Genomic DNA, 22,060 nt, shown 5'->3' on the forward strand with positions numbered 1-22,060 from the left:
CTAGGAGTCAAGAGTAAGAAAAAATACGGAAAATTTACAAATACATGGAGGTTAAACAATGTGTTAACTAAACAATGAATGGATCAAAGAGGAAATCAAAGAAGAAATTTAAAAATACATAGAAACAAATGAAAATGTAAACTTAAGTCCATAACATATTTTGGTTGCAGCAAAATCAGTCCTAAGAGGGAAGAACATATCAGTATAGGCCTACCTCAAGAAGTAAGAAAAATCTCAAATATACAACCTAACCTTATTCCTAAAGAAGCTAAAAAAGGAATAGCAAATGAACTGTAAAGCCAAAAGAAGTGAAATAATAAGAATTAGACCAGAGATAAATGATATAGAAACTAAAAACCACTAGAACATATCCATGAAACCAGGAGCTGATTCATTAAAAAATTATTAAAATTGGTAAGCCCCTCATGAGACTTATGGAAAAAAAAAGGGGGGGGGCCCAAATAAAATCAAAAATTAAAAGGGGGAAATAATAACACAACAGGAACAGAAACAACTATAATAGAATATTACCATAAAACATATGCCACACACTGGACAGTCTAAAAGGATAAATTCCTAGAAACATATTAATTCCCAAAACTGAAAACAGGAAGAAATAGAAAATGTGAACAGACTGATAACCAGCAAAGAAATCAAATCAGTAATCAAATATCTTCCAACAAACAGAAGTCCAAGACCAAATGGGTTCACAGGTAAATTCTACCAAACATTTGAAAGAGTTAATACCTATTTCTTCTCAAACTATGCCAAAAAATTGAAAAGGAAGGAAAACTTCTGAATTTATTCTATGAGGCCAGCATTATCTGGATACTAAAACCAGATAAAGACTCCACAAAAAAAAGAGAAATATAGGCCAATATCTCTGATGAAAATGCGTGCAAAAATTCTCAATAAAGTACTAGCAAACCAAATACAACAATACATTAAAAAATTATTTACTACAATCAAATGGGATTTACTCCTGGGCTGCAAGCATGGCTCAGTATTTGTAAATCAGTCAATATGATACAATACATTACTAAAAAAAAAGGGAAAAACCATATGATCATTTCAATAGATAGAGAAAAAGCATTTAACAAAGTACCATATCCATTCATGATAAAAGCCCTCAACAAAGTAGGTTTAAAGGGAACATACCAGGACACCTGAGTGGCTTAGGAGTGATCCTAGAGTAACGGGATCAAGTCCCACATCGGGCTACCTGCATGGAGCCTGCTTCTCCCTCTGCCTATGTCTCTGCCCCTCTCTCTCTGTGTCTCTCATGAATAGATAGATAGATAGATAGATAGATAGATAGATAGATAGATAGATAGATAAAATCTTTTTTTAAAAAAGGAACATACCTCAACATAATAAAGGGCATATATGAAAAACCCATGGTTAATATCATCCTCAATGAAGACAAACTGAGAGCTTTTCCTCTATGGTTTAGAACAAGACAGATGTCCATTCTCATCATTGCTATTTAACATAGTATTGTAAGTCCTAGCTTCAGCAATAAGACAACAAAGAAATAAAAGGCATCCAAATTGGCAAGGAAGAGGTCAAACTTTCACTATTTACAGATGACATAATACTATATAGAGAAAACCTGAAAGACTCCACCAAAAAATTGCTAAAACTGATACACAAATTCAGTAAAGTTGCAGGTTACAACATGAACACACAGAAATCTGTGGTATTTCTATACACCAGGAAGAAGAAAGAGAAATCAAGCAATCGATCTCATTTACCATTGCACCATAAAAACTATAAGATACCTAGGGATAAACTAACCAAACAGATAAAAGATCTGTACTCTGAACACTACAGAACACTTATGAAAGACTTTGAAGATGACACAAAGGAATGGAAAAACCTGCCATGCTCATGCATTGGAAGAACAGATATTGTTAAAATGTCTATACCTCCCAAAGCAATCTACACATTTAATGCAATCCCTTCAAAATACCAACAGCATTTTTCACACAGCTACCACAAACAATCTTAAAATCTGTATGGAACCACAAAAGACTCCAAATAGCCAAAGCAATCTTGAAAAAGAAAAGCAAAGCTGGAAGCATCACAATTCACAATTCCAGTCTTCAAGCTAGACCATAAAGCTGTAGTGATCGTGACAGTATGGTACTGGCACAAAAACAGACACTTAGATCAATGGAACAGAACAGAAAAATCCAGAAATGAACTCACAACTAATTGTCAACTAGTCTTTGACAAAGCAGGAAAGAAAATCCGATGGAAAAAAGACAGTCTTCAACAAATGGTGCTGGGGAAACTGGACAGCACCATGCAGAAGAATGAAACTGGACCACCTTCTCACACCATACACAAAAATAAATTCAAAATGGATGAAAGACCTAAACGTGAAACAGAAACCCATCAAAATCCTAGAGGAGAACACCAGGCAGTAACCTCTTTTTGACATTGGCCATAGCAACTTCTTACTAGATACGTCTCTGGAGGCAAGGGAAACTAAAGCAAAAATAAACTAGTGGGACTTCATCAAGATGAAAAGCTTCTGCACAGCAAAGGAAACAACTGACAAAACTGAAAAGCAACTTACTGCATGGGAGAAGATATTTCCAAAGGACCTACCTGATAAAGGGTTAGTATCCAAAATCTATAAAGAACTTATCAAACTCAAAACTCAGAAACCCAATAATCCAGTTAAGAAATGGGCAGAAGACATGAATAGATATTTTTCAAAAGACACACAGATGGCTAACAGACACATGAAAAGATGCTCCACATCACTCATCATCAGGGAAATACAAAACAAAACTACAATGAGATATCACCTCACACCTCTCAGAATGGCTACAATTAACGACACAGGAAACAACAGATGTTGGCCAGGATGAGGAGAAAGGAGAACCTTCTTACACTGTTGGGAGAATGCAAACTGGGGCAACCACTCTGGAAAATAGTCTGGATGCTTCTCCAAGAGTTAAAAATAGAACGATCCTATGCCCAGCCATTGCACTACAAAGGGGCACATGCTTCGCAATGTTTATAGCAGTATTATCTACAATAGATGAAGCATGGAAAGAACCCTAACGTCTGTCAATTGATGAATGCATAAAGAAGTTGTGGTACAAAAAAAAAAAAAAAAAAAAGAAGTTGTGGTACATAGATATACAATGGAATTATTACTCAGCCATAAAAGAGAATGAAATCTTGCCATTTGCAATGCTGTGAATGGAGCTAAAGATTATTATACTAATCAAAATAAGTCATCCTGAGAAAGACAAATACCATATGATTTCACTCACATGTGAAATTTAAGAAACAAAACAGATGAACATGGTGACGGTGGGGGAGGAAGAGAAAGAGGCAAACCAAAAAACATAACTGTATGTTACGATAGAGAAAAACAGGGTTGTTGGATGGGAGTTTGGAGGGGGAGGGAATAGATTAAATGGGTATTTAGGAGGGTACTAGTGATGAGCATTACTATATGGGAATAGATTAAATGGGTATTTAGGAGGGCACCCGTGATGAGCATTGCTTGTTGTATGTAAGTGCTGAATCATTAACTTCTGTGCCTGAAACTAACATTACCCTGTGTTAACTAACTGGAATTTACATTACAACTTGAAAAAATTAAAAAATGTACAAAGAATCTGAATAGACTTCTTAAAAACTTTTTGAGTATAGTTTGACAAACAATGTTACATTAGTTTCAGGTGTCTAACATACTGTTTCAACATCTCTATATGCTATGCTCAGCACAAGCTACCATCTTTCACCATAAAACACTATTACAAGATCATTGACTATGTTCCCTCTGTTGTATCTTTTATTCCTGTGACTTATTATAATGAAGACATCCTGATGGCCAAGAAAAGGTGACCAACATCAATATTTATCAGGGAAATTGAAATCAAAACCATATTGAGATATTACCTCACACTGGTTTGAATGGCTATTACTAAAGAGACAAGAGATAACAGTGTTGGTGATAATGTGTCAAAAAGGAGACCCTTATGTACTGTTAGTGAAAAAATAAATTACTGGAGACTCCATGGAAAACCATTTGGAAATTCTCAAAAAAATTAAAAATAGAACTATATGATCTAGCAATTCCACTTTTAGGTATTTATCCAATGAAAATTCTATGTCAAAAATATGTGTACTCTATGCTTTCTGCAGTATACAATATCCAAGAAAGATATGGAAAGCATTGTAAGTGTCCATCACTGATGAAAGCACAAACTGTGGTATGCACATGCAATGAAATCATATTGTCATAAAAAGGGAAGAACAATCTTGGTATTTGCAACAACCTAGAGATCTTGAGGGCATTATGCTACGTGATTTAGGACAGACAAAGACAATTATTGTCTGATTATATATATATATATATATATATATATATATATATATATATATTCTAAACAAAACAAAACCCTGATCTATCTCATAAACACAGAGAAAAGACTGGCAATTGCCAGAGGTGGGGATGGGAATTGAGTAACAAGATATGAAGTTACAGTTATGCAAGAAGAATCTACTTCGTGTAACAGTGTCCATAATTCACAATACTGTACTGTATTCTTTAAAACTTTTTGGGAGAGTATATCTCATGTTAATTATTCTAACCACAATAAACAAACAAACAAAAAAAGAATCATTCAAACATTTCACTAACATCTTCATTTTGAAAGAGTTGTTTTCAGTTTCAAAAGAACTAAAATTCCACCAAATAAACTCTATGGTTGATATATACATTCCCTTGGCTTTTTAACTTTATAAAGTCTCAGATGGATAGGGAAGTATGTGTGTTATTTCCAAAGAAACTTTGAGCCTTTTCCTATGATAACTGACAATGTTGCATAAATGCCCTTCTTTGTTTCATAAATTTAAACTTCATAAAATTTTGCAATTATAAAATTGTTGCAGTAATTTGCTTAAAGAAACAAGCATTCCATGATGCTAAATGAGATAAGTCAGACAAGGAAAAATACTTGTAATGATATCATTTAAATAAATAATTTAGAAAAGCCAAACTCATAAAAGCCCTTTGGGCTGGGTATTGGGAGGAATTGGGAAGATGTTGTTTAGGGATAAAAACTTACAACCAATAGATAAATAAGTCTTCGGCATCAAATGCACATAGTTACTATAGACAGCAATTCTGTATTATATACTTCAAAGTTACTAAAAGACTAGAGTTTAATTATTCCCACCACAAAAAAGAAATGATAATTATGTGACATAATAGAGGTTTAGTTGATGCTACCATGGTAATAATATTGTAATACAGAAATATTCAAAGCAACTTTTGTATACACTTGAAACTTATACAGTGTAATATGTCCATTACATTTCAATAAGATCATAAAAAAAAAAAAGAGGCCAGCATTCATCTAACTTAGATAAACTAGTGGACATTAAAAAGTACAATGGAAAACCTACTACAGCATAACAATGTATAAGAAAAAGAACATATTTACTATATCATGTTTTGAATTTATGGTTTTTATTTTCAAAGTAGGCTACCCCCAGTTTGAGAACATAATTATAAGCACACACACACTGTCATGAAACCGAAAAAATAATAAACATGTATCATTTAAATTGTAGGACTGTTGGCAGAATCTGAAATATAAAATGCACCAACTCCCCAAATCACAAGGATATGTAAGTTTTATGAAAAGAAAAAAGTAACATGGTTAGTCTTTCTTCAAAAGCCCTATAGTGTGATAATTCTGAGTAGTTAAAATTACAATAAAAAATGACAAAAAATGTGTATCCCATGATATGAATATAATTCTATTATAAAAGTTAAATTATCTTCTCACCTGCTCTGGGTTCGCTATGAAGTTTATGGCGGTATGGTGGCGATCATCTTCCTGTAATAAGCTGAAGGTAAACTGATAGTCAATCAAAAGGCTGTCTGTGGGGGAAAAAAATACAATCCTGATATGCACTTTTACAAACTGATAAAAACAAAAGTTCGGTGAAAACATACTGTATATTAAAAATTAAAATATTTATCAGTTGTTAAGATATGTATTTTATTAAATATACTTTAAAATCTATTAAAATAGTTATTAATTAAATCAATTAAAACAATTTTAAAATATTTTATTAAAATAATTTTATGAAAAATAACTGTCATTAATTATTAGTGGTCCATTCAAGACTGGCAAAATATAAATCTTTGTCATCAAGCAACAAAAAGCAAAATAAAGATATGAAAGAAGTCCTATGCTTTAAAAACTGTATTTATTACTTCAGTTGTCATTACAAAAGTTCTAGAAACAGAATAGACATTCTGGAAAGTACACAAAAGTAAGAAAATAAACTAATAGTCACTCATAACCTTACAATTAGAGAAAAATACAGGCAATATTTTGGTGCATTTTATTCCAGTTAAAATTTTGTAGATAGAAAAATAGGCAGGCAGGCAGGCATTTTGGTACCCTACTTTCAAAAAACCAAAATTCCTTGAAAACATGAACTTTAATAGATAAATAATATTCTATCACATAGTATAATGCATTTATTCCTTTATTATTGTGGTAATTTTTACCATTAACAATTTTAAAATGCCTGTGTGATAAGCATCCTTCTACAGAAGTGATTCATTAACAATTGACAAAAAGAAACTGGGGATATACAACTTTTAATTTTGTTCATGTATAATGTTGAAACCAAGGTACAACATCTGAGTCTTTTTTTTTTTTTTTTTTAGTTTTTTTTTTAATTTATTTCTGATAGTCACAGAGAGAGAGAGAGAGAGAGAGAGAGAGAGGCAGAGACACAGGCAGAGGGAAAAGCAGGTTCCATGCACCGGGAGCCCGACGTGGGATTCAATCCTGGGTCTCCAGGATCGCGCCCTGGGCCAAAGGCAGGCGCCAAACCGCTGCGCCACCCAGGGATCCCTGAGTCTTTTATATCATGAATAGCTTCATATTTTACGTAAGAGTGAAGAATTACTCATTAATCAAACTGCCACCTTTACAAAAACATTTCAGATTATTTTATTTTAAAGATTTATTTATTTATTCATGAGAGACACAGACTGAGAGAGAGAGGCAGAGACATAGGCAGAGGAAGAAGCAGGCTCTTCACAGGGAGCCTGATGTGGGACTCGATCCTGGATCCCAGGATCATGACCTGAGCCTAAGGCAGACACTCAACCACAGAGCCACCCAGGCGTCCCCATTTCAGATTATTTTAAACAGAGATAACTTCTATTCTTTGGATACACACCTTTCATGTTATGCCCTCAGTCATTAAACACTATTAAAATAAAAAGTAAAGATAGGAATACTATCACTGCAATTATTGTTAAAATTACCAAGGCATCATTCTTTATGTTGATTACTACATACTTTATAAGATCTACCTTATATATTTCTTGTATAATTTAGTATAAGGCAACATTTTGTCTTCCTCAGAACTTGTATGAGATAATGAGAATTATGCAATAGGTCATATTTCCAATTTCCATCTGACTGCCAGAAACTGCAGAGGCAAATTCAATAGTCCAGTGTGTTCTAGGCACTGGAGACACAATAAAAAAAAAATAAAAATAAAAAAATCTCTCCTCATGCAACTTCCATTCTACTGGAGAGACATGGGAAATTAATAAGTAACTTAAGTATATAGTATAACAGATGACAGTAAGAGTATGGAGACTAATAAACAGTGAAAAGGAGAGAAACTGTTGTCAGAGTAGAATGGTTGCCATTTTGAGAAGGAACACTTAAAGATCAAAGATAGTATGAATATAAGCAATAGAGTTTACTGAAGAAAATGCAATCCAGGCAGAAGAAACAAGCACAAAACTCTCAAAAAAGATAAGTCTTAACTATGAGTCTTGTAAAAAAAAAAAAAAAAAAAAAAGGTATGGCAAGATATAGGCCACAGGGGATAGTGGCAAGGCTACTAAGAGTGGAGGTTACAAGAAGAGGTCAGACACTTGGAACGTACTGGTAGGTACAACATACAGATTAGCTCAATAACTGCATGTACCATTTGAAAGAAAAGTAGAGCTTTTTTGATCCCAGACTACACAAAATGTCAGCATTAACAAAGATGAGTAAGAAGACTAGGTTTTATTTTGGAGGAGCCAGAGGAAACATTAGGAGCCTAGTTTTGGAGATATGAAGGTTGAGTCACTTATTGAATTTCCAAGTGATATGTTGAATCGAGTTTAGAAGCTTGTTTAGTAGGTAACAATTTGCAAATTATCGACATTTTGGGTGAGATTTGAAACCCTGAAGCCAAGAAATTACCAGTTATAAATAGAGCAGAGGTGCAGGGGATAAGCCCTGAGGCATACCAATGTAAATAATCAGATCCTCAGGAGGCGGAGATAGCAACCTGTGAGACAGGAATAAAACCAGAATTTAGTGTCGGAGGAGTCAAGTAAATATGTTGTTTAACAAAGAGGAGTAACCACCCTGGTCACTTTCAGCTGGCAGGGGTTTAGAGGTAGGCTGGCAATATTGAGGAAAGGTAGTATCTATTCAAAGTGAGGGTAAAAATAAGACTGAGGAAAGGTAAGCACTTCAAAACTAGCTTCAAGAATTTGCATAATTCTATTTACTTTTTTCTAGCTTGAAACTAAGTACTAAAAAGTCGGGAGTAGACAGCTCTGGGAGGTCAGGACTAGTAACAAGGGACACCTGTAGCAGAGGCCGAAGCCTGAGAAGAGGCTGAAGCCTGCAAACATTCTTTTGCCTTTATGCACTCTAGGCCTGTGTCACAATCATACTCCATCACACTCGACCAGGCATTCAACTTTGATTTTATTATTCCCTCTTATTTATTAGAGTTGGAAGTACAAGACTAGCACAACGTATATTATATATATGCTATGATCAGTCCTAATGTCACTTGGGCTAAAAAAATAAGTCCGAATCCTGAAACAAAATTCGTAGGAGTATTATTCAATTCAAGTGAGTGATAAGAGTACCTGTCAGTGAATGTTAATTACTATAAGCTGAAGAAAGTTTATACTTTTAACAAAATGTTTTCTTTTCAAGCTTAGAATCAAAATTCCCCAGAAGCCAGCTGTGTAATTTTCCACTTAACCAGGAGATAGGGACGCCTGGGTGGCTCAGTGGTTGAGCATCTGCCCCTGGCTCAGGGCGTGATCCACAGTCTCAGGATCGAGTCCCACATCAGTCTCCCTGCCTGAAGCCTGCTTCTCTCTCTGCCTACGTCTCTGCCTTTCTTTCTCTGTGTCTTTCATAAATAAATAAATAAAATCTTTAAAAAATAAAATAATAAAATAAAATAATAAAATAAAATAAAATAAAATAAAATAAAATAAAATAAAATAAAATAAAATAAAATAAAATAAAATAAACCAGGAGATAATCTATTTCTCCTCACACCAGTTTTAAACATCATGTTGGTGTATTTTTAGGGGAATTGCAAATGAATAATTACCTGGCACTTAAAATATGTATCTCAAAGCTGAAATTTACTCTGAACTTCTTAGCTAAATAGAGTACAGCACATAAAATATTAAAATTTAAAGAATATAAATAATAGTGAAAGGGAATAGAAGGGAAGGGAGAAGAAATGGGTAGGAAATATCAGAAAGGGAGACAGAACATAAAGACTCCTAACTCTGGGAAACAAACTAGGGGTGGTGGAAGGGGAGGAGGGCGGGGGGTGGGGGTGAATGGGTGACGGGTACTGAGGGGGGCACTTGACGGGATGAGCACTGGGTGTTACTCTGTATGTTGGCAAACTGAACACCAATAAAAATAAATTTATTATTAAAAAAAATAAAAAATAAATAAAAAATAAATAAAATAAAATAAAATTTAAAGTATGTATCAAGTTTATGAAAATGTACATACTTTGAAAATTACTTTTTGTACTGCTTTAATGAACTACTTTATTATGCTATAGAAAGAAAGTCCTGTTTGACTACAATCAACTCAATTTATTGTGTTATTCATAATTAAGGAATAATGACAAAGTAGCAGGAGGAGTGTGATCAAGAGAGGTGAAAGAATTACTTTTATTTTTAATTCCAGTATAGTTAACATGCAGTGTTAAATTAGTAAATTAGTTTCAGATGTACAATAGAGTAATTCAACAGTTCTATACATTACTCAATGCTCACCAAGCTAAGTGTATTCTTAATCCCTTACACTTATTTCACCCCTCCCACCCCTCAACCCACCCCCCCACTGGTAACTATCAGTTTGTTTGCTCTGTATACTTGAGTCTGTTCTTTTGTCTCCTTTTTCTGGATTGTCTCTTTTTATTTTTCCTTTCTTCATTTAAATCTTCACTCAAATCTCACGTATGAGTGAAATCATAATGGTATTTGTCTTTCTCCGGCTGACTTATTTTGCTTAGCATTATACTCTCTAGATCCATCCATGTTGCTGCAAATGACAAGATTTCATTCCTTTCTATCATTGAGTAATATGCCATTGTATATATATGCTACATCTTTATCCACTCATCTATCAATGGACACTTGGGCTGCCTCCATATTTTGGCTATTATAAATAATGCTACAATAAACAGGGATGCATATATTTTTTCAAATTAGTGTTTTCATATTCTCTTGGTAAATACCCAGAAGTGGAATTACTGGATCACACGGTATTTTGGTTTTTAAATTTTTGAGGTTCTTCCATACTGTTTTCCATAATGGCTGCACCAGTTTGTGTTCAAATCAACAACGCACAAGGGCTTCTTTTTATCCACATTCTCATCAACACTTGTTGTTTCTCGTGTTGTAGATTTTAGCCACTGTGACAGCTGTGAGGTGATATCTCATTGTGGTTTGATTTGCATTTCCCTGATGATCAGTGATGCTGAGAATCTTTTTATGTGTCTGTGGTCATCTGTATGTCTTTCTTGTAGAAATGTCTATTCATGTCTTCTGCCCATGTTTTAATTGGATTATTTGTTTTTTAGTGTTGAGTTGTATAAATTCTTTTCATATTTTCATAAGTTCTTTTCATATTCATTGAGTGTATAAGTTCTTTTCATATTCATGATACAAACCCTTTATCAGATATCTTTTCCCATTCATTAGGTTGTCTTTTAAAGAGAACTACTTATTAAATTGGGAGAAGTAGCATGTTTTCATACTGACTGGCATAAATACAAATTTAGTAAAAAGGGAAAAACTGATAAGACAGGAGAGAGAGAAATTAGATATACTAAGATAATGTCCTTGGGTAGATAAAAGGCAACGAGCTGAATGGTCCAGTGGTGCATTCCCTAGATTTGTGAGGTTTTAGTTTGTTTTTGCTTCTTGTATATCCCCATCTCAGTGCTAGAGCAGCTACAATCTAGAATCAACAAGTTCATACCAGAGACTATACAGTAGAGCCCTGTAAACCATGTTCATCCTGCACCAAAGGGAGCAGAGCTGAAGCCTGTACTGCTACAGGAAATACAGAAAAATGTTGAGTTTTACTAAAACTCAGTAACATACACAACTTTCAAATGATATTATATATACTGCAAAAAGATATACATACATGGAAGTACATGTACTACACTTTTCAGGGTATTTTAAATTTTCATAATATAGAAATTATAAACTGTATACTGCATGTTTATATTAACTGGCTAGAAACAATTATTTGAAAACTGTCAACAGAAAAATACCAAAGGGATATCTGTTACAATTTGAAGAAACCATAAACACTATATAAATCAATACTCTGATTTCACAGACTTAGCCCTGAAGTTTGGAAAAACTATAAGTGATACAGCCAACTCTTAAATATTTTGGCTAACCCCTAACATCAGAATCATGACAGGGATGTCCAGTCTCACCACTGTTATTCAACATAGTACTAGAAGAAAGAGAAATTAAGGAGTCAATCCCATTTACAATTGCACCCAAAAGCATAAGATACCAAGGAATAAACCTAATCAAAGAGGTAAAGGATCTATACACTAAAAACTACAGAACACTTCTGAAAAAATTTGAGGAAAACTGAAAAGGATAGAAAAATAATCCATGCTCATGGATTGGAAATACAAATCAAAACCACAATGAGATACCACCTCACACCAGTGAGAATGGTGAAAATTAACAAGACAGGAAGCAACAAATGTTGGAGAGGATGTGGAGAAAGGGGAACCCTCTTGCACTGTTGGTGGGATTGTGAACTGGTACAGCCACTCTGGAAAACTGTGTGGAAGTTCCTCAAAGACTTAAAAATAAAGTTACCCTATGACCCAGCAATTGCACTACTGGGGATTTACCCCAAAGATACAGATGCAGTGAAAAGTCGAGACACCTGCACCCCAATGTTTATAGCAGCAATGTCCACAATAGCCAAACTGTGGAAGGAGCCTTGGTGTCCATCGAAAGATGAATGGATAAAGAAGATATATATATGTGTGTATATACATATATATACATATATATATGTATATACACACACACACACAATGGAATATTACTCAGCCATTAGAAACGACAAATACCCACCATTTGCTTCAATGTGGATGGAACTGGAGGGTATTATGCTGAGTGAAGTCAATCGAAGAAGGACAACCATTATATGGTTTTACTCATACAAGGAGTATAAAAAATAGTGAAGGAGATTATAGGGGAAAGAAGGGAAAATGAGTGGGAAAAATTAGAGGGTGACAAAACATGAGAGACTCCTAACTATGGAAAATGAACAAGGGGTAGGGGAAAGGGAATTAGGCAAGGGGATAGGGTGACTGGCTGACGGCCACTGAGGGGGGAACTTGATGGGATGAGCACTGGGTGTTATACTAGATATTGGCAAATCAAACTTCAATAAAAAATAAATAAATAAATAATTTAAGGGCAAAAAAAATATTTTGGCTAACAATTAGCAATCTTTGATAATTCTAGGAAAATCAGAAGTTCACAATTAATTTCCCAATTGTATCTAAAAATGAAGTCTACAAATACAGGTACAACAGATGTAAGAAACAGCCACTCTTCTTTACAGCACTTTCACTGTTTGTATGAACTTCACAGACCTTAAGTTGAATATGAAGCTGTTCATAATTCTGGCTGCGAATTCTAATTGTATAGATTTTTAAAAAGCGAAAACAAAGAGAAAAAAATTGACATCTACTATTTTGTTAAGTTAGACTTTCATAGTGAGAAAAATATCTATTTGTGAACATAGAGTATATGTAATATTATATGTAGAAGTACATATAATAATATAACATGAGTAAATGGTCTAGTCATTTAAAATATCTGTTTGATATGTATCAAAGAAAAAAGGAAAATCTAAAAAACTCCACAAAATTAAAGATGAAAGATGAGATAATAACACTGAAGACTACATTAAAAAGCAGCTAAATAAATTGAAACTGTAAAAAAAAATACAGAAATAAGAAAGTAATAAAATAATGATAAAATTAAACATAAAAAGAGAATCAGAAATAAAATAATTAAAACAACATAAGACTAATGAGTGCTATGTAGGTCCAATCTAAAAAGCCTCCCAGAATAGAGACAAAAATAGAATAGAGACAAAAATCACTCAAGAGGAGTAACAGGCATAGAAATTTTCAATATATGCATGCTAATGTTATTAAAGCGGACATCACAACAAATCAAAAAAAGTACGTATTATATATACATATTATATACACTTATGTTAAATATATGATAGAAAAGATGTACTGAAGACTCAAACCTAAATATTGATATACCTTATATAAAAGATAAAAAATAATCCAGCATTATTCATAGTAGCCCAAAAGTAAAGCAATCCAAATGTCTATCAGTTGGTGAATGGTAAAAAAAAAAAAAAAAAAATTTAAAAAGGCAGTATGTACACATAATGGAATATTATTTCACCATAACCTGAATGAAGTACTGATACTTGATATAACATGAATGAGTCTTGAAACATAATAAATAAAAGAAGTCCGTCACAAAAGACCACATATTCCACAATACCATTTATATATATGTCAGAGTAGACAAATCCATAGAGACAGAAAGAGAATTGTTAGGGTTTGGGGGAAGGAGGAATGAGGAGTGACTGCTCATATGTATTGGGTTTCTCTTAGGAGTGCTGAAAATGTTCTAAAATTAGATTATGGTGATGGTCAAACAATTTTCTAAATATACTAAGAGATACTAAATTGTACACTTTAAAAAGAGATTTGGAGTATATGATTATATCTCAATAAAGCTGTTATTGAAGAAAATATTACTGACATCTAAGCACATCCCTGTATACAGGCATGTGCAAAAAAGCACACACATTCACACAGACAAATGAGTTATTTACAAAGGAGGATGAGGCACGATGACAAGTGTTCTTAAGTAACAATATATGTGAAAAGACAAGAAACTAGAGCAATATTTATGGAAAATGTATTTTCAGCAATGCTGTCTACACAGAAAAACAACACAGTGATAAATTTCAGGTAAGCAAATGTCCTAAAAGGACATGATCTATATACTCTCCTGAAAAAAAAAAAAAAATTCATCACATTCTACAACTAAGAGACAAATACAAATGAGGAAAGAGCACTATAAAAAAGTCTGGTAGTGAATATATGACAGATTCCAAGTTAGAATAAAAGAAGAAAACAAAGTTATCTTTTTATGTATAAAATCAGATTGTTTACTAAGAAATATAAAACAACTAAAATAATAAACAAGTTTAGTATGTAGCCAGATATAAAAATATAAATACTGAGGTGCCTGGCTGGCTCAGTCCATGGCATATGAAACTCTTGAGAGCTCAGGGTTGTGAGTTCAAGTCCCTCGTTAGGTGTAGAAATTACTTAAAAATAAAATCTTAAAAAAAAAATATATATATATAGGCACCTAATTAGGCACCCAAGTCTTATTTTGGGGTTATTTTACTACACTGGTGATTATGCTTATCTCTACTCCCCCCCAAAAAAACCCACAATGCATTAATAACAACTATACAGTTAGCCCTAATAACCTGAGATCTCCAGACTCTTTTAAATACATACTTCCTGCTATAATAATGCTGTCCTAGGAGTATGGAGTGTTTGGAGTCCAGTAAGCTTTTTTAAAAGTTGAACACAAAATATTAATGCATAACTAAAGTATATGTAGAAATCGAGGTTAGGAATCATGTCAAGAGGGATAATAACAAAAAGACAATGAGGCAGGTGAAAAAGTAGTAAGTAGATAAAATATTAAATGGAGTACACAGGATTTCCATGAAAGGTAGAAACAAGGAAGGTGGAATATTGCTTCAGAGATTAATTTTTTTGAAGTTATAGAAAAGCAATTATTTGTCAATGTCAAAGGGACCAAGGCAGATACTATTTCATCTAGATTCTGAAGTATCAACATCAGACAAGAAAAAACAGTCAACTCTTCCCTTAGGGAACAAATAGGTTTCAGAATACAGTGAGTTTTAGTTACAAGACAGTGGAATTCCATAATACTCTCTAGAGTATTATACTAAGCTAAATAAGTCAGTCACTGAAAGATAAATATATGATTTCACTCATATGTGGAATTTAAGAAACAAAACAAATGACCAAAGGGGGAAAAAGAGAGAGAGGCAAACCAAGAAACAGACTCTTAACTCTAGAGAACAGATAGTTACCAGAAGGAAGGTGGGCAGGGGAATGGGTGAAACAGGGGAGGGGGATTAAGGAGTGCAGTTGTTGGGATGAGCACCAGGTGTAGTATGGAAGTACTATACACGTGAAATTAATATTACACTGTGTTAACTAACTGGAATTTAAATAAATGCACTTTAAAAAAAAGATACTAGAGTTCCAAAAGAAGAAGAAAGGGGGCACGGGAGAAGGTGGAGGAAGAGGAGGACGAAGAGGAGGAGGAGGAAGATACTTGATTTAATTTCAAAAATAATTTTTCAAAAAGGAAAGAAAGAACAACACCCTGAACCAAATAAGCATACTTAGCTCTTCCTATATATTGGTTTCTAAATACCATTATCCAATTATAAGAAATCATGACTTCCTGGAACAATGGTTGATTCCAGGGCAAAGGCAGGAAAAGTACAAAATGAGTCTGAATTATCTTGTAGGACAAGAAAATACTCAGAAAATTATGGGATCATGCCAAAAGGAAGTAGGAGCCGACTGGAGGGTGTTCCTAATAGCCAAATCTAGAGCAGTTTCAGTTATTAAATAATGATAGTAATTTATTTAAGCCATAAATACATATCCACGAGGCAAATATGATATAAACAAATAACTGAATAAACAAATAAACAAGGGAAAAGGAACAGTTTGTTCTTGTAGTTAATAGATGCAGAAGAAATAATAAAATAGAAAAATCACCATTTGGCAAGTACGTATAACTCTTTCAGGTAAAGAATTATCAATGTATGTTAAAAATAATGGATGATAGTAAGATAATAAACAGGATATTTACATAATATCAAAGAATTTCTTCATAAAGTACTCATTAGATACAAAAAGGAACAGTAACTTTAGAGTGAACAAAGTGGCACACACCACAGAGTAACAGCTGATCAAAAATAATAGCATCAATGATGGAAAAAAATGGTATCATATACTTCCAGATAGGATATACTGAAAAGACATCACTTCTGTGCTATCCTTACTAAAAATATACAACCTGAATTTAACAATTAAAAAAAAATCAGACAAATCAAAAATAAGAGATATATTATAAATGTCTGTCCAACACTTTCCAAGGTCAGGGTCATAAAGAAATATTTGTAAATATATGTAAGTCGGTAATTATTTTACATTGAAAAATTTTAAAGAATTTTTTTTAAAAAGCTGTATATATGTCCTCAGGTTTCATCCATGACACATAATACAGGATTTCCATTCATCGGTCAAGGAACATTTAAGTGATTTTTACATGTTGGCTATTTTGAATATTGCTGCAATGAACATTAGAATGCTATTACGTCTTTGAGATCCTGTTTTTAATTCTTTTGGGTAAATACTCAGAGATAAAACTGCTGGACTTACGTGAAATAAACCAGTTACAGAAGGATAAAAACTCCATGATTCTCCTTGTGTAAGGTCTTTAAAATAGTGAAATTTATAAAACAGAGAGTAGCATGGTGGTTGCCAGGGACCAGGGAGTAAGGCAGCAGAGAATGACCAACTAAGAGACATAAAGTGTCAATTATGCAAGATAAATAAGTTCTAGAGATTTGTGCTACAGCATTGTCCCCCTATAATTTTCAGTACTGTGCTGTACACTTAAAATATTTTTAAACAGATTTCATATTAAAAATAAAGTGAGATAAATTTTAATTTAATTTTTTAAAGTGACAATACAAAAAAATGAATTATCTTAAAACTATAATATACTGACAGTTATAAGAGAACAAAATAATGGCATACATAAAGATATTAAGGATAAATTAAAGAATAAATAATAATAATTAATAAATAATTTTGAGGACTATTTCCTTTGTGATGTGATGTTTGGAGAACATCACTTACTGCTGCTATAACAAATGACCACAAACTCAGTGGCTTTAAACAATATGAATTTATTCTCACAGATCTGGAAGTGTGAAGTCCAAATGAACTTTACAAAGTAAAGGGAGTAAAAGTAAAAGGAAAGTTCTAGGTGTGGTTATTTCTGGGGGCACTCAAAGAGAATTCATTCCTTTCCCTTTTCCAGCTTCTAAATATTGCTCATTGCTTGCTTCGTGGCCCCATCCTCTTTCTGACCTCTTGTTTCCATGATCACATCTTCCACTGTTGTAATCAAATCTCCTTGGCCCCCTTTCATAAGAACACTTGGGATTACACTGATCTCTAAGGACAATCTCCCCATTTCAAAATTGTCAATTTAATCATATCTGCAAATTCCATTTTACCATTTAAGGTAATATATTCACAAATTTTAGGGATTAGGATGTGTACATCTTTGGGGGAAGGAGGGCATTATTCAGCCTATCATAGTGTCAGTTCATAAAATAAATGACTGGGAAAATATCTAATAAGATTTTAGCAACAGTTTTCTCTAGGTAGAAGAATTATCAGCAATTTTAATTTTTTTGTCTATCTCTCTTCTAGAATGAACATGCATTACTTCCAGAATTGGGCCAAAAAAGATTTTTAAAAGGGGTGCACAAAGGATTATTGATCCTTGACCTTTAACATGTTTTTTTCAAATGATTTACACTATGCATTAAGTAATTAAATTTAGATTGTTATATACTTGTCCAAAAAAAATGGCATATCTCATTTCTAATTGACTTACTTCTTAGGTATAGGGCAAAAAAAATCACATAAAATAATCAGTCTCTCTTGTTAGTCTTCTATGACTAGAGTAAACCAAGGGGTGAGTTCCTACATGCAGCAGTAGATTTTTCTAGGTAGTTCAGTCAATACTGCACCAGCAATCATGGAACAACAACAACAACAACAACAAATGGCTACTATTTACTACAAAGAATTAGTAACAGGTTATATATAAAATTAAGTTCATGAGTAAAACACAGCATCATAAAAAGGAGGTTATGCAAATAAAATATCAAGATAAAAGACTCTAACATGTACAAAATATTTAAAGAGGTCAGATACTATGCCAAAGTAATGATTCATTGGAAATGATGACTAAAAGTTTAAATGCTACAGCAAAAGATCTTTTGAAACAGAACTTAAACCATAAAGAAAGAAAAAGTTATGTGAGGTGATGAAAAGCAAATGATTATTTGATGTAGTCTTTCAACAAAAGCTACGTAAAATTATGTATTTTCTAAGTAAATAATAACCAATGTTAAAAAACATCAGAGTATTTGTTGGAAATATCTACATATCTGAGATGCAAGAAGGCAAACATCAGGATCATATGAAATTGATCTTGATTTGCATATAATGTACGAATGATACTGTTCATATAAATTTCAGCTCATTTGGGAGCCAGAATAATAGTTATATAGATTTTGAATTGTTTCAGAAATTTTTAATTTGAATATTTTGAGAAAGGAACTGAGGCTTACAATTTGCTTTTTCACCATTCATATTGTATTTCACTTTTGAGCATTGTCCACAGTATTTAAGGAGATCTCAACTGTAATTTCCCATTCACCGATTGGGTTGGGTTATATTATGCAGGTTAACTAACCTCAGTGAGATTTGATGCCACAATCAGGATAAAACTGCCTATCCCATAGGATTACTATATGGGTTAAACATAATTGTGCCAGTGTGTATTTGGCTTGGAGAAGACTGTCATAAAATAAAGGCATTCAATAAATGTTATTTCACTTTTCTTATTTACTATATTGGCTCTCAATGAATTCTAAAAAATTTCAAAAGTCAGATTCCCATACGTGTATTTATATATAATTACGTATCTTTTCAGAAATATATGAGTTCATGATCATATATATTTGGTTCTATGTGGTTTCACTATAATCATCTTTGCCACAAGTATATTTATTGCATAAATAATTGGCCAAAAGGCAATTTTGCAATAATAAATAAAAAATAACTGGTGGCAGTTTGGTTTGACAGATTTTTTGGTTCCATCACCTGTTTGGTCTCATTTCTCCATTGATGCAGTGCTCCTATTCTTAGACTAAATAAATCTTAGCCCTCACAATGGTCCATATGGTGGTACATGGTTCTGAACCTGCTTTTCCTGCAGAACTTTAGAAAGTTTATTAATGGACACTTGACAACAAGGCAAGAACAAAGAACAGTGTAGGATGTTTTCACAACGCAATACAAGCCCAGTTACCAATATGCATACTAGTATTTGAAAACTGATATCCGTCTTAATGAAGGAAAAAATTTTCGCCAAAAAAAAAGTGATGCTAAAATGTGAAAACAAATCAACAAGCAAAAAAAAACCGTATAATAGTATGAATAAAAGACTTTGAAAAAAAGTGCTTAGATATCACCAGCAAAATAAAATCAGTTATTTGTGCAGTATTGCCAACACACAATTTAAATGTATTCAAATATTTTTTATTTCACAATAAAGTTTTTAATTTTGTTAATTATTTTCATATTTCATTATGTCCTTTTTAATAAATGTCCCTTTTATTTTTTCTGATTTTATCTTTCATGGCAAAATTGACTTACAGCCAATTTAGTTATGTGGCGAAAATGCTTGCAGCAAAGCTGTTTAGGAAGAAAATACCAGACACATGTATTTAGTCATCTTGAGGGGTCAGAAAAGGATGCACCTAGACTTTGATAAAAATATCAAGGATCTAAATATATTTTAAACAATAGCATTTGTATAAATACATGTTTGCCAACTTAGACTTGGTTTAGTAAATGAGAGAATTTGTGTGAACATAAGTTCAAATATATTCACAGCCCTGAAGTTTCATATTTTACTCATAGCTCCAGAAATATGCTTCAGAAAATGATCATTTTTAAATGCTTTTTTCATGCTCTTTGCAGCTGTCTGACACACTGAAAGCAGACGGATTATTTTAAAACTAAAATTTAACATTTTAGTCTCCTCTTAACACCCTTCAATGGCTCCCATTTTTCTCACAATATAGGCCCAAATCCTCTCATTCTATAAAGCAGTGCATGTTTTGGATTCTGCAAATCTTATGTACTTTATCTCTTTGCCTCTCTTCATCTGATTCTATGTGTTTATCACATGCTATGTTTCTCCCAATCACAGACAAACTTTGTGCATGCCGCTTCACCATTCTCACATCCACACCACTCCACTATTAAGTCATCTGCACATCAAAGCACCATCATTCTCTTGCCTGACCCATTCCTGCTCCTTCACCATCATTCTCTTGCCTGACCCATTCCTGTTCCCTGTCCCAGAAATTAAATCAGGTTTTCTTATAATATATTCCTAAGGCATCTATAGTTCTCATTCTGAGTTGTTATGGCAATTATATATCTAGGTAATTATATAACAGGTATAATACCTATTTTCCCTACTAGTTAATAAGGATCAATGGAGCAGAACCCATTTTGTTCACTATAATATCCCCAGAGTCCAACAAAGTAGGTAGTCAATACATACATGTTCAATGAATAAATAACAGTGAGTCAATTCCAATAACTGACATTCTCTCCAAACTCTAACAGTGTAACTCTTCAGTAAGTAAATTAAGGAGAAAAAATATGTCACTCTTGTGAGTATTAAATGAAATAATTCATATTAAATTGGTTTCTACATAATAAATATTCAATATATACTAGTTTTTCTTTGCTTGCTGAACAGTACTATCCATGTACTATCCAAGTACTATCCACTTAATTATTAATTAAGAATTTCTATTGAGCTTGGAACATGTAGAATAATTCCAAAGTTAAAATTTGAAAGTTGAACATATGCTAGATATAATTTCAGAGAAAACACAGAAATTTTTATTATTCACACTCTGAAAATGACTGATTCCATGGCCTAGGATATATACATAAACTCATTGTTCTTACTTTTTTCATCAATGAATAAAAAAAGATTGATGATGATTACTTGTGTCTATACATCACTGATTCTAATTTAGGGGTCTTCATATAATGTGCCCTGGCTTCTTCAGAAGCCACCTTACTTTACTTCCTAGTATCTCCAAGTAGCTAAACTATGTCATTACTCTGCAATAATATATGAGAATCTACACAGATTTTACTTGAAACAAATGTTCTATAGACTGAAAAAAAAAAATCTTGAGATTCATTTTCACATAAATGAATGACTAATACCTAAAGTTGTTCAATCATGAACTCTACTTCTTAATGAAATAAATTTAAAATAAATATAGGGCAGCCTATAGGGAAAGGGAGGGAAAAAATAAAACAAGACAAAATCAGAGAGGGAGACAAATGATAAGAGACTCTTAGTTATAGGAAACAAACTGAGGGTTGCTGGAGGAAAGGGGGGTGGAGGGATGTGAACAACTTTTTTTTCTCACTGATATCTGACTCATTATTTAGTATCACTTATTAAATAAAACAGTTTTTGTCCAATCTGGAAAACAACCACCTGACTTTAAAATAATGTTAATACTAGTTAACATAGTTAACACATAGTTAACATAACTGGGTGATGGACATTAAGGATGGTACGTGATGTAATGAGAACTGGGTATTATATAATAAGAATGACGAGGGCAGCCCAGGTGGCTCAGCGGTT

The 22,060-nt window shown here is 33.0% G+C and overlaps 1 protein-coding gene across 3 annotated transcripts in view; it reads right to left on the reverse strand.

Moving 5' to 3' along the window:
* ATRNL1 (attractin like 1) overlaps positions 1 to 22,060 on the reverse strand; it is a 784,866-nt gene that overhangs the window by 486,345 nt on the left and 276,461 nt on the right. For 2 of the 3 annotated variants that reach the window (XM_072805187.1, XM_072805188.1), the window contains exon 22: positions 5,826 to 5,920. In XM_072805187.1, the coding sequence (XP_072661288.1) occupies positions 5,826 to 5,920 (95 nt within the window). Of the gene's footprint in view, positions 1 to 5,825; positions 5,921 to 8,288; positions 8,359 to 22,060 lie in introns of those variants that run through there. The other variant, XM_072805189.1, reaches the window with a different exon arrangement.

This window comes from Canis lupus, chromosome 29 (assembly GCF_048164855.1).
Source record: "Canis lupus baileyi chromosome 29, mCanLup2.hap1, whole genome shotgun sequence".
NCBI lineage: Eukaryota > Metazoa > Chordata > Mammalia > Carnivora > Canidae > Canis > Canis lupus.